The sequence below is a fragment of the Nicotiana sylvestris genome, chromosome 10 (assembly GCF_000393655.2).
Source record: "Nicotiana sylvestris chromosome 10, ASM39365v2, whole genome shotgun sequence".
Lineage (NCBI taxonomy): Eukaryota > Viridiplantae > Streptophyta > Magnoliopsida > Solanales > Solanaceae > Nicotiana > Nicotiana sylvestris.
This window is the reverse complement of record NC_091066.1, coordinates 13,860,840-13,874,386: the sequence shown is the minus strand read 5'-3', so window position 1 is coordinate 13,874,386 and position 13,547 is coordinate 13,860,840. Positions and strand designations below refer to the sequence as shown.

Here is a 13,547-nt window from a genome sequence, read left to right as displayed (position 1 = left end):
ATTTTGTATTTAGGTGAATTGCCACCCGATTTGGTATGATGGTTGGAAGCATACTTTTTCGTAGGCTTTAAGATTTTTCCATTCATATAGACGTTGAACTTTCTTTTTGGGAATAAAAGTGGCAAATTTTATTAATGATCTCAAATTTCTAAATATTAGCAGTTCATTTATTAAAGGAGATTTAGTGTATTTGGTATCGTTTTAAATAAGGAATGATTTAATAACCAAAATTTTAGTTAATTTTAAAGTATTAAAAATTAGAAAAAAAATAATTTACTGTTCTATCCAATATGAAATATACTTTTTAAGGGTAAAAAAAGCGAACGATATTTCGCTAAAGGCCTTTGTGCTTTTAATATAGTATAGATATAGATATAGATATAGATTATATACAGGTGCAACCAATGCCCAAATGAGTAGATTTTATTTGTGATAAAATTTCACATATGAAAAGATTTTCGTCTAAAACTAAAGGTCCACGATTATTGACTCTAGAAGATAACATTTAGAGAATTACAAATCATTCAAATGTGTTGATAGCCTTATGGTCAAAAAAAGACTTTGAATTCAATTACTTCCTTTGTATTCGCTTTTTTCTTTAATGTCCTCTCGAGAGATCACCTTCCTCTCCTTCCCCAATTTCCCTCCTCGGGGTCTCCTTCCACGTTAATGCAAAACTTTTCCCTCGTCGTCCCATCAACGACGGGCGGCGGGCGGAAATTCTTTATTCCATTATCATCAACCACCACCGCCATCACTAGTATTCAAAATGCCTCCCAAAGGGGGAGTTTTGAAACCATTCCAATTATTGGAAGTGAACATCATTTCTGCCCAAGATTTGGAACCCGTGTCCAAAAGAATGAAAACCTACGCGACCGCGTGGGTCCACCCTACCCGAAAACTCACCACCGGGGTTGATACCGAAGGAGGTAACAACCCCACGTGGAACGATAAGTTTGTTTTTCGGGTAGATGAGGAATTTCTTCGGCAGGACACATCTGCCGTTCAGATTGACATTTATTCCGTCCATTGGTTTCGCGATTCGCTCGTCGGCTCCGTTCGTGTCCTCGTCGGAAATCTCATCCCTCCTCCTACTAGGCTGCAGCACCAACACCATATTGGTATGCGTTTTGTTGCACTTCAGGTTTGTTTCTTTCGATTTAATCTCTTTTGGTTTTAGTCTTCTTGTGAATATTGTTTACGTCCACGTAGAAAGTTGCATGCATATATATATTTGATTTTCCTATTTTTTATCTCCTTTATTATAAGTTACAAAATATAATTTTATAGTATGAAATGTAAATTGTCCTCTATTCTTTCATTTTTGCTATTTGGTGTTCCTCCTTTCATAGACGAATTCAGTTGTGGGTTATGACAACCATTGTTTGCCACCGAACCCACAACCCATTTACACTGGGTTCGTAGTTTATGATATGTTAGATTTCTCAACACATCTAGGATTCTTGCAAATCAATAGCCAATGATTCACAATATTTCATTGACTAAATATATGTGTAATTAATTAGGATCTAAAGGTGGTTTTATTTTTTGGGAATAGATACGTCGTCCATCAGGTCGTCCTCAGGGTATATTAAACATTGGTGTGACATTACTTGGTGGCACTATGAGAAGCATGCCATTGTACAGACAATTGAGTATGTCAGCAGTTGGATATCGCGATTTGATGGAAGAAGATGCACATCTTCCCAACTATAACGAAAAAATAGAAACTCAAAATGACAAGGTCGATAACACCACCAACAACAATGCCACCACGATAAAACCTATACTACGTCGTACAAAGAGTGAACGTAGCGAACGTGTCACGTTCGATAGTGCCTCAATGGCTAACAGTTCATTAGTTGCAGTTCCTCCAAAAAAAAAGGCTGTGGCGGTTGAAAAAGAGAGTTCAATACTTAGCATTTCATTTGAACCTCCAAAGCATATGATGATGAAGAAGAAAGGAAAAGCAAGTTCTGTAATAAGTGGTGCTGAGCTAAGGGAAAAACCAAAAACAAAAGATAAGAAAGGTAAGTCTGGTTCAGTCCTAAGTGATTCAATTGTGAGTAAAGAGTCATCTAGTCTTATAAACAGGCCCAAAGATGATCATAAGCCCAAGCCCAAAGATAATAATAGGCCCAAAGATGAAAAGCCCAAACTCAAACTTATAGAGTTAGAACTTGGGGACAAAGACAAGCCCATAAATGAAAAGAAGACGGGCACTGGAACTGACTCACCAACAACTAAAGCAGTTGATGAAAAATCTGTTACAAAGTCCAAAGGTTTAGGAGTTGGTGATATGCCCAAAGAGAAACAAACTACAGTAATAGGAAAGCCCATGCCAAGCAATGGTGGATATGATTATGGAGGCCCAAAAGGGTTAGGCCCAGGACCAGGGCAAAATGGGAAGTTTGTATTTGGAGGCCCATATAAGGCCCATTCAATGTGGTCTGATTCAGAAGTTGGGCCTTCACCCTCTGAGGTGGCTGCAATTATGGCTGAAAAGAAATATCCATTAGAAGAGGAAAAAAGCTCAGTTTTGGATGGTTGGAGCTTGGACGAGAGCGTCGAAGGACTCAGGTCGAAGCTCGAGAGGTGGCGGACCGAGCTACCGCCACTCTACGACCGCGGGATGGCTTCGAGTAGCTACCACTCGACCGGTCGTCACACGAGAAGGCATACTGATGGTGGAAGTGGTTTGTTTTCTTGCTTTGGTAACTTTTATGGTTATGAATGTCAATGCATTTGTGGTAAGCCCAAAAGGAAAAGTTTGAACCCAAAGTTTCAAAGCCCATCAGTTGGAAGCCGGTCATGGGTGTGAAAGCCCAAGCCCAAGCCCAAATAAGCCTTCAAGGCCCTACTGCAATAAGGGAAAGGAAAATGAAGGAAAACGCATTCAACTTGCAATTGTCTTTTGAAGGAGAACATTATACTACAAGATGCTATTAGGGGATCTATGTTGGTTAGGCTACTTTTCCAAAGAAAAATATTCATTATTATTATTGTTTATAAGATGTTGTATTAATTTTTTTTAATTTTGGTTTCTGAAGATAAACTTATCCAGACTATAAATCATTTGTTGTCTTATGCATGGTTGATTGCTAATCTTCTTTTCTTATTGTTTTGCAAAAAATCACTTCGCTCAAACGCTTGTAACTATATGAATTGGGATCTTTACGCAAATAACCGACTGATTTCACTGTTTATTGCTTTCCAGTCGGTATACATGATTATACAATAATTATATACATATTATACATGAATTATATATTTGTATATTAAATACATATGTCTTACATCTATTAGATTTATGTAAACACTGGGCGTGGATTATTTTTTATTAAAATTCTTTGTTGTTTTTTGAAGCAATTAGTAGTTTTTTAAAAGAATTGGTTCTGAATTTAACTATACTAGTTTCTCTTTACGTGTGTTGCACGTGTATGCCCAGTCATATAGTACGCAATTTGTAAAATAAAACCAATATATTGTTGAAACAGAAATTTTGTGTAAATAATTATGGATGAAAAATAAGTACAGATTTAATGAATGATAAACGTGAATTGTCGATTGTTGAGATCAAGATGATTGGATTTCATCAAGATGATTATTATTCTCGTAATATACAGCTACCGGGAAATATGTGTTGGAAATACTATGATATGTCGCACATACCAAAAATATTTACAGTTATTAGGAGTTCCCATTCATCTTTTGAAAGGTGAAAGGTGCATGAATTAATAGAGTTAAATCATTCCTCTAAATATGAAATTGGCCTCCAACTTTATTGTCTAAAAATCTAAAATTTATACGGTAATAAATATTCGAACTCAAATGCAAACAAACAAACAAAAAATAGTGAAAGCACACACCTATTTACATTAGTTCTCTCTTCTGTAAGACAATATCTATTCGCTCCTCAAATTAATTTATTGTATTTCTCCTTCCTATGGCTCTTATGCCACGAGATGTGCAGTACTTATTCCCTTTTAAGCATGTAAATGATTTTTATTCGATAAATTGTTCAATAGATTTTTTTTATTGTTTGATGTGAATGATATAATACTCTCTCCAAAAAGTTAAAATTTAATTTTTCACATGCACCTTCGCAAATATTTCTTCAATTATTTCTCTACAATATCAAGGAACATTGACGCAACTCTATTGATTAATTGTAATTTATCCGTATGTAATTATTTAAAAAATTATACATTTTACAATCTTACATAAACTGTAAGCACGCTACTACTTTTTCAAGAAATTAAGAAGCCAAAATTAGTAAACATATTTGATATTCTATCATACTAAATGGAAAAAAATGTACAATAGATACGCGAAAATACGTTACTTATCAATGAGTGCGATAAATAGCCACAAATCTTTCGGATGAAGTCATAGATTTCCTTCCATATAATAAATGGTAAATGCCTCCTACTTCTCATAAATGCAAGACATAATTGTACGGCTCCATCATCATAGACAAAATTGGAGAACATTGTATGGTTCAAATTTGAACAACCACGATCGTTAATGAGTACGACAAACGGCGAGATCCCTGTAGCTCCACATCCTGCAGGAGACGACCTACAGGCGAACAAGAGACTACGACTTTTGCAGCAGTGCAGGCCCATTAGGGGACATTAGGAATATTCTTTCGAATATTCCCTATGACTTGTCTTTTAGGGTTTAGAAGGGGTTTGTCCCTTATATATAGAGCGTAAAACAACTTTGTAAGCCCTCTGGGCATTTTCCTAACTCAAAACACTTGTTTACATAAATAAATGATGTCATTATTGTTTAAGGGTTGATCTTAACAAGATAAAGAAATCTTATCTTCTGTGTTCTCCTTATCTATCTTTTGTTCTAGAGATTATTATACTTAGCTAAGATTTACCCCTTTATTTCTTTGATTGATTTATTCAAAAAGGTTTCAATATCTTTTGAGTCAAACAATTTGGCGCCGTCTGTGAGGATTTCTATAGCTGAGATCTTTGTTTCGTCTAGATCTTTGAAAGAAATAATCACCTCTCCTTAGCCTCGCAAAGGCCAACAATGGCAGGAAAGGTAGAAGCAAGATTAAAGGCAATAGTAGGTATCACGAACAACCTCCTGAATTCCCTCAATGAAGCCGGTAGGGAAGACAACGAAAACGCAACGCCAAGGATGATGCCTCCGAACCATGATGCCTTTGAATAATGATATGCAAAAGATAAAATGGGGTCCTTAGGCCATATCATGGCGTTCTCGGGCTATGAAAATGGTGCCTCCGAACAATGACGCCTTTGGACAATTTGGCGATCTTTCAGCCTATGAAAATGCAGAAGGTGGCGATCTTTCAGCCGATGCAAGACGTAAATAAAGGGTGGCGGTATTTTAGCCATGCAAGAGAAATAAGATGTCGGTATTTCAGTCATGCAAGAGAAATAGAGTGGCGATATTTCAGTCAATGCAAGAGAAATAAGGTGGCGGTATTTCAGCCATGCAGATGGAGGTAGAGCTTAACCTTGGAAGGCAAAAAGGTAGCCTTATGCAATGCAGGAGATGCAGATGGAGGTAGAGCTTAACCTCGAAAGGCATAAAGGTAGCCTTATGCAATGCAGAAAATGCAGATGGAGACAGAGCTTAACCTCGGAAGGCAGAAATGTAGTCTTATGCAATGCAGAAAATGTAGATGGAGACAGAGCTTAGTCTCGGAAGGCAGAAAGGTAGCCTTATGCAATGCAGAAAATGCAGATGGAGACAGAGCTTAGTCTTGGAAGGCAGAAAGGTAGCCTTATGCAATGCAGAAAATGCAGATGGGGGTAGAGCATAGCCTCGGAAGGCAGAAAGGTAGCCTTATGCAATGCAGAGAAATGCAGATGGAGATAGAGCTTAGTCTCGGAAGGCAGAAAGGTATCCTTATGCAATGCAGAAAATGCAGATGGAGGCAGATCATAGCCTCGGAAGGCAAAAAGGTAGCCTTATGCTATGCAGAAAATGCAGATGGAGACAGATCTTAGTCTCGGAAGGCAGAAAGGTAGCCTTATGCAATGCAGAAAATGCAGATGGAGACAGAGCTTAGTCTTGGAAGGCAGAAAGGTAGCCTTATGCAATGCAAAAAATGCAGATGAAGGTAGTGCATAGCCTCGGAAGGCAGAAAGGTAGCCTTATGCAATACAGAGAAATGCAGATGGAGATAGAGCTTAGTCTCGGAAGGCAGAAAGGTATCCTTATGCAATGCAGAAAATGCAGATGGAGGCAGATCATAGCCTCGGAAGGCAGAAAGGTAGCCTTATGCAATGTAGATGGAGGTAGAGCTTAACCTCGGAAGGCAGAAAGGTAGCCTTATGCAATGCGGAAAATAAAAGGCGAATAGTAATGAAATTTCTTAGCTGATAGATGATAGCTGATAGCTGATTGCTATATTGTGGCTGTTGTGGATGTCGTGTACGGATAGCAACTGTAAACAGGTGATGATTCCGAGAGTTGTATTCCCGGGAAGTATGAGTGTATAGATATATCTGATGATTTTATGACTTGAGTGCTTGCATCCAAAGAAAAATCGTGTTGTTTATCTCTCTACCTCATCTTCATTACATTATGACGAGTAGTCTTAACAATCAAACAGTCGAACCCACCAATTATAGAATTCCAAGAAAGCATGAATTTCGGACTATATTCTTGAAATAACATTTCTGAACTAATCACAAACAAAAAAACAAAAGGAACTTAATTAAACATAAATAAGAAAGTTGCACGATTTGTTCATTTGATTCTTCATCTCATTGATAATATTGAAAGGCTTGACTGCGAAGAGAAGTAAGCAGTGACACTAACTTTAATATAGTAACTAATCTGAAAGACACCCCTTCAAATAAAATTAAAATAACACCCCTTCAAACAAATTTGATAGTTTTATTTATTCATTTTTAATAAATATACAAATTAAGAAAGTAGAACCCGTTTTTATTATCACATTCTCTTTGATTTATCACTTTGATGTGAAAAATGCATCCTCCTCTTATCGATGAGTATTCCCATCCCATTTAACTTCAAAAAATTATTCACTCATCTTTTGTCAAAAGTTTACTGGAACAATTGACAAAATGAGGTTATATCATTGGTCATTGTTACTATTTATTTCAAAGCATGCACCGGAAGCCGTGTATTTAAAATATAAAGGCAGACAAAGTTACAATTGGATTTTTAATCGCTTTCATATAATGTTTTTTAGATTAGTTTAAATAGTTACTAATTAGGAAACTTAGATTAATTAGAAGGACATTTTGTAATTTAACTTTTAAATCAAGGGCTTCCTTTTTTTAATATAACTAGTCTCTCTCCATGTGCTATTTTATATTACTTTTTTAAAAAGACTAAAAATAGTTAATGCATACATATTCAAAAAAAATATTTTATTAAATTATAAATTACAAATCTTAATGTAACCTTAAGACCTTTTATGAAAAAACTCAAAAGACATATTCTTTGATCAACTTTTTCTCTGTTCTTCTAGTAATCATGCTTTCAATTATACTTGGGTATATTTCCTTTTTTGAATTCGACTGCTCCAAACTAATTTGGTCTTAACTCAAAGCGATCGACCAGAAATGAGGATTAGGCTTCTCTTCTGATTCTTCAAACAGTAATTTTATGTCACCGCTCTATCCACGAAAGATAACTCATACTCAACATATGAGCCGAATTAACTGGAGAAAGAAGAATTAGAAACCAATGTTATTATGCCTGTATTTGTAAATAATGATTCTGGAAATTAGAATGTTAGCTTATTAACGTAAATATAAATGAAACACAAATTAATTCGAGCCCACTGAATTTACAGTGTTTCCTTAAGGAATTTAATCCCCTCCTAGTACCCAAGGTTATGGATTATTTCCTCCCAGGATAGAACGAATTACACATTGGTGTAGCGTACTTCAAACCCCAATGTTTCAGCGAACACAAAGTTCGGCAGCAAATCACACTTACGGATGCTTTGTTTGTAGTTTAAAATAATGCAGAACAAGAGAGGAAAACTCAGAAGTCGAATGGAAATTCTGAGAGGAAGGAATGCAAATTATAGCCAACGTTGAGTTTTCGGTGAAGAGAAGATCAATAGCTCCATCTATTTATAGTGCAGTTAGCTGCTAAACACGGACCCGCTGCCACTCATTTAGTGGAGCACTTGGCCATGGTGGACGGAGCACCAGGCTGCTAACTAATGGAGTAATTGTGAGCACGTGATTTTTGTTTTACGCGACAATCACTCCAAAAGAAACAAAATAATAGCAATTGGTCTTGCTGTACATTTTCTGGATTTTTACGTGGCATTTTTGCTAGTTATTTGTGATCTTGCCCGTGGTTATTTTATTCAAACAAAAATAAAAAATATATATATGTATATATATATATATATATATATATATATATATATATATATATGTCGTGTGAACCGTAATCCGTTTATTAAAAGAAAAATAAAATGTGTGCATCTTTCATTGTATTTTGTCATTAAGTATTTAGTATAATTAAATGTTAATTGTGTGATAATTGTTGTTCAATGTTTTATATAGTATTATTTGGCAAATTAATTTAAGAAATTAAAAAAAAAAAGGAGAAGGATTTTCGGACCAGGCCAGTCCAAGTTAAAACAAAACAGGCCCAAAACTGAACCAAATCAAGCCCAAAACCTGTGTTTTTCCCGGTCCAAACCAGCTGACCTTAGGGGCATCCAAACGACGTAGTTTCGATATTGATTGATCTGGGCCGTCAAACCAAATTGATCCAACGGCCGATATCACTCACACTTACCCGTTTGTTTGGACCAGACCCGTTCAACCCCGGACCGACCCCAACCCTTTGCACTTGAAACGACACCGTTTCCCACTAGCTGAAGGATCCTGGCCCTTCATCTTGTCTCATCCGACGGCCGAGATCCATTCACCCACTAACTATATAAGCCTATAATCATACCCCACGCCCCATCCAAACACCCCCCTACCTTCCATCGTCCTCACCACAGACCCCTTGGAACCCTAGCCGCCCCCTTTCCCTTCACCATTAATCCCGGCGGCATGGACGCCGGTCACCTCCACCTTAACACCCTGGGACCACCTTGACACCCTGAACATAGATCTGCAAACCACTGATCTCGAACCTTCCCCTATCGTCTCGAATCTTCATTTGAAGATTCGAGCATAACCTCGACTGACACCGATGTACCCCAGCTTCGCACCAGACAGTCCCCGAACCTCCTCGTGACCAAACCATGCTTGGTTTGGTCCGAATCTAACCATGGAAACCCAAATCCCAAATCTACCATCTATGAACCCTAGAAACCCCAAGCCTGGCATGTGTCCGTTTGAGCTAAAGTGATTAGGGTCTAATGGACCTTAATCGAAGTGTTCTCAGCTGAGAACACTTCGATTAAAGTCCGTTCAACCCTAAGAAGGGTCTGTTCAAACACGAGCTGATTTTTCTGATTTTTTCTTTCAAAGATTTTAAGGTAAGTTCGTTTGCTTTTCTTTATTTCATTTCGTGTGTTTGTTAAAGGTCTGTTCATATGACCAAACATCTTGTTTAATTTGTGTTTTGAATTTTACCAACTGTTTTTGCTCACCTTGCCTGGACCTCTGTATTTGGTCAAATGTTTCCTCATTCACCGATAATGTGTGTGTATGTAAACTGCCTAATCGATTGAATTGAAATTGTTTGAGTAGTCAATCCCCAAGTTAATCTCTGTTTTGACATTGCAATCTGAACCCCTTTGTTAGTACTGTTAGATTTCTGATCATGGTTTTCGATTGTACATGTTATGATTAGTATAGTCGAGTCGACATATGTCGTCGATTAGTTTCAGCTGTTTGAACAATAACAAATTGATCTGCTTCTGTTAAGCATTGTCTGAATCAATTAGGGATTGAGTTTAGCTACTTATAGTTGTTGATTTGAATCAGAAATATAACAGGATTTGGTTTGTTTAGTTGCAATCTGAATTGTTGTCATGTGCATTTGTGCACAACATATGCATTTAGGGCCTTTAGGATTAAAATAAGCTTGTCAACAGGTGTTGTCAGAACACACCCCTGCTGCCCATACCCTGTTTTAATTTAGAAATAATAAGCCCATTCAGAGATATGTCTGTCAGGGAATATCATGGTAGGGGTCTTATTTTAAATAGTTGAGTGGAAAAATCACAGACCACATGGGAGGGGTTCTGATTTGTCTAGAGGCTGTAAAGGACTGAGGCTGGGCTTATAAGAGGAGGGAATTTCCATTAGAAAAGGGGACTGAAAAAAAAAGGAGATAAAAGGAGACTGGATTCTTCTGGGTTTGTCAAAAAGAAATACATAGAGAGGTAAGAGAACTAAGGCATACACATTGGGGGATTGATTTTGGGGACTGAATTTTGAAAAGAAGAGAGAAATAGAGGGGATATACAGATACACATTGAGAGAGGCATAACACAGAAAATAGGAACTGCATTTCCATTGTTGTCTTGATTTTCACCGGTCTGGACTTGTCAGCTCCACACTGATTTTTTCCGAGTCCTGACTGAGGTTACTGGTTGTGTGTAGCATTAGTTCATTTCTGGATTTGTTCTGCCTGAATTCTGATTCCATACTACTGGTTATTGTTGTCATTCTGCCATTTTTTCCATCGGCTCTAGTTGCATCTTGCACTGGGATTTGTTCTATTTGTTACCTGCTGTTACTGCTGCTGTTTGGTATTGCTTCTATTGCTCTACTGACCTCCCTACTTCTTCTGTTCTATCCAACATCCAGGTACATACTAGAACTTCGCATATGATGAAAGCATGAAATAAAAATAGGCGGGAGTTTAATCATTCGTTGCTGCAGTTACAGTTTTTTATGAATGTTATTAGATTTGTGTAACTTGTTTAGTTTGTAACTCAATAAAGAAACACATCAGGTAGCCTGTACTTAATTGAAGCTTAGTTTGTTTTAAAATTGTGATTTCAGCTATTTGGTGGTTTGTATGATAAGGAATGCATGAGTGTTTGGCACACAGATAATTAGACTTCCTTTCGGCCATATTTTGTATGTATAGAGCAGAATGCTTTAACCTTTCGGCTATATTTTGCATGTATAGAGCAGAATGCCTTAACCTTGCCAGGTATAATGTAGTTTTATCGGATCTCGTTAGGCAGTTCGCATGACCACGTTCAAACCCTATTAGTAGCAGTTTCCGATAGTTAATTCTACTGACCTGGTTTAAATAAGTAAGTTTCAAATTCGGGTTTGAAGAACATTTAACATAGGCTTTAGCAGTTTTATTAATCTTGTACATTAATCTCCTCTAGCAATTGAACAACATGTTCATCTATGAAATAAGGCACAAAACAATTCACGCCTCATAAAATCAGATAATCAAATAAGAATCTGAAGTTGGTCAAGCATGTAATTAGCGTGTATTTCTCCTTCTTTCATTTTATTAGAGACGAACATAATAGAAATGTAGTCACTGTAGGTTTATCCTTTTAAATAAAAATAAGACGAGCCTCGACAAACAAAAATGCACAAGCTGCGGGGCCCTCTAAATGTATATATTAAAATGCTTAGAATTCGGGAAAAGCCGTTTAGCGAATTTTGCGGCCTTCCTAAAATAACAATACACTAGCTGCTCTAGGCGCACCTTTAATAATTTAACCTTCTTAAACACGGGTGCACATTGATGTGACCCAAATCCGAATCTCAACGGAGTCAAAATGTGTCGACGACCACGGGTGCATTGATTGTGACGTGGTTCGAGATGCATTTTCACGACGTTGCAATTCTATAAAAATAAATGATAATAATAAAAGCGGTTTAAACTTAATAAAAGCACATAAGTCACAACATGTATTTAAATCAGATATTTAGCCATTATAACAATTTAAGCGACCGTGCTAGAACCACGGGATTCGAGGGTGCCTAACACCTTCCCTCGGGTCAACAGAATTCCTTACTTAGAATTTCTGGTTCGCAGACTTCATTTGGAAAAGTCGAAAATTTCCTCGATTTGGGATTCAAGATAAACCGGTGACTTGGGACACCAAAAGCCAAACCTTTCCCAAGTGGCGACTCTGAATTAAATAAATAATCTCATTTCGAATATTGTCACTTAAATTGGAAAAACTCCCTCGCGCATTTTACCCTTCGGGGCGGGGCGCGCAAAAAGGAGGTGTGACAGCTCTGGCGACTCCGCTGGGGAATTAGTTCCCAGAACCACTGGTTCAGGGTTCAAGAATTCGAGCTTAGAATAATTGTTATATTTGGCTTTATTATCTGATCTTTATTACATGTTTTTGCATAACGTGCTAAATGTTGTCTTTTACCGCTTTGATATTATCTGAACTATATATAAACTGTGCCGAAACCCTTCTCTTCTTACCTCCGGGGAGAAGCTCGCTGGTCGAGACTCCCTATTCTGTTAGTGTCAATACCTGAAATAAGAAAGAGGCCGGACAAGTTACAAAGCCGGACGATCTCGCGGGTCCCCGGTACGTAGCCCCCTCCTCGACTCGAGTTGTCCGCTCGGGTACACAGTCTAGAACAAATACCCAGGTTACGAACCTAGAATAACTTGACTTCATGCCGGATCCCTAGTAGGAACGCTTATTTGCATCATGTTGCATTTGACTTAGGGGACTCAACACAGGGGTTGGGTCCGTCTAGGACAGGCAACCTGAAATGAAAAGACCATCCTGCTGCATCCTATTTGTTTTGCGCATTTATTTGCTTCAGTTCCGCATGCTGACCGGTTTCTAAAAAGGGGAAAAATAGCAGCATAGGGAGATAATTACTTATTTTGGAAAAATAAAACCAATGTCCAAGTATTGCCAAAACCTCGCCGGAATTTTTCTAAAAAAAAAGAATAAAAACAAAATTTGTCTTCTAGTTTGATTTATTAAAAAAAACATATAAAAATTTTCTTTTTAATCACTTGCAAAATCAAAAAAGATATTTATTTAAAATTAAAAAAAAATGGAAAATTCATAATTCAGAAAAAAAATGTTGTTTCTTTCGTGGTACCTCTTTTATAAATTCAGACTAATAGTCCAAATATTTCCTTAAAAAAAATATTTGCTTTAGTCTTTATCCCTTTTCAAAAGAAAATAAGAAAAAAAAAACATATTCTTGCTTTTCTGGGTTTAATTGATTTTCTCTATTCACGATATACCGAACTACGCCGGTTTGATTCTCACCGGATGTGAGATACGTAGGCAACCCCCATCGGGTTCAACCCCGCTTTTACTAAGATAGCCAAAACTAAAAAAAAATATAATGTGTCAAAATAAGTCAGGTGGTGCTGTTTTATCATAAATAGCCGAATGTTCCCAAAGGGACGCCGGAAGGCTGATTTTGCATAAACAGTCACCTTTTGGGTCATGTTTAGGATTTTCATCCAATTGACCCACACAGCCTTAAAATCTTCATCCCCGAAGTGCTGAAAGGCCGTGTTCGAAAACTTGATCCTCCTTGTAAAATATTTTGAGTCAAGTTATTTTTGTTAAAATCACCTAAATGTGCAGGATGAGCACAATGCAAAATGAACATTTTTCAATAATG

The 13,547-nt window shown here is 37.2% G+C and overlaps 1 protein-coding gene across 1 annotated transcript; it reads left to right on the top strand.

The window, feature by feature from the left end:
- Window positions 1–575: 575 nt before the first annotated feature.
- On the top strand, window positions 576–3,105 carry LOC104242110 (uncharacterized). Its single transcript, XM_009797110.2, has 2 exons — window positions 576–1,144; window positions 1,559–3,105. Exons 1-2 carry the CDS (start codon window positions 770–772, stop codon window positions 2,819–2,821), a joined length of 1,638 nt encoding a protein of 545 aa, XP_009795412.1. The 5' UTR covers window positions 576–769; the 3' UTR covers window positions 2,822–3,105.
- The last annotated feature ends 10,442 nt before the right edge of the window (window positions 3,106–13,547 follow it).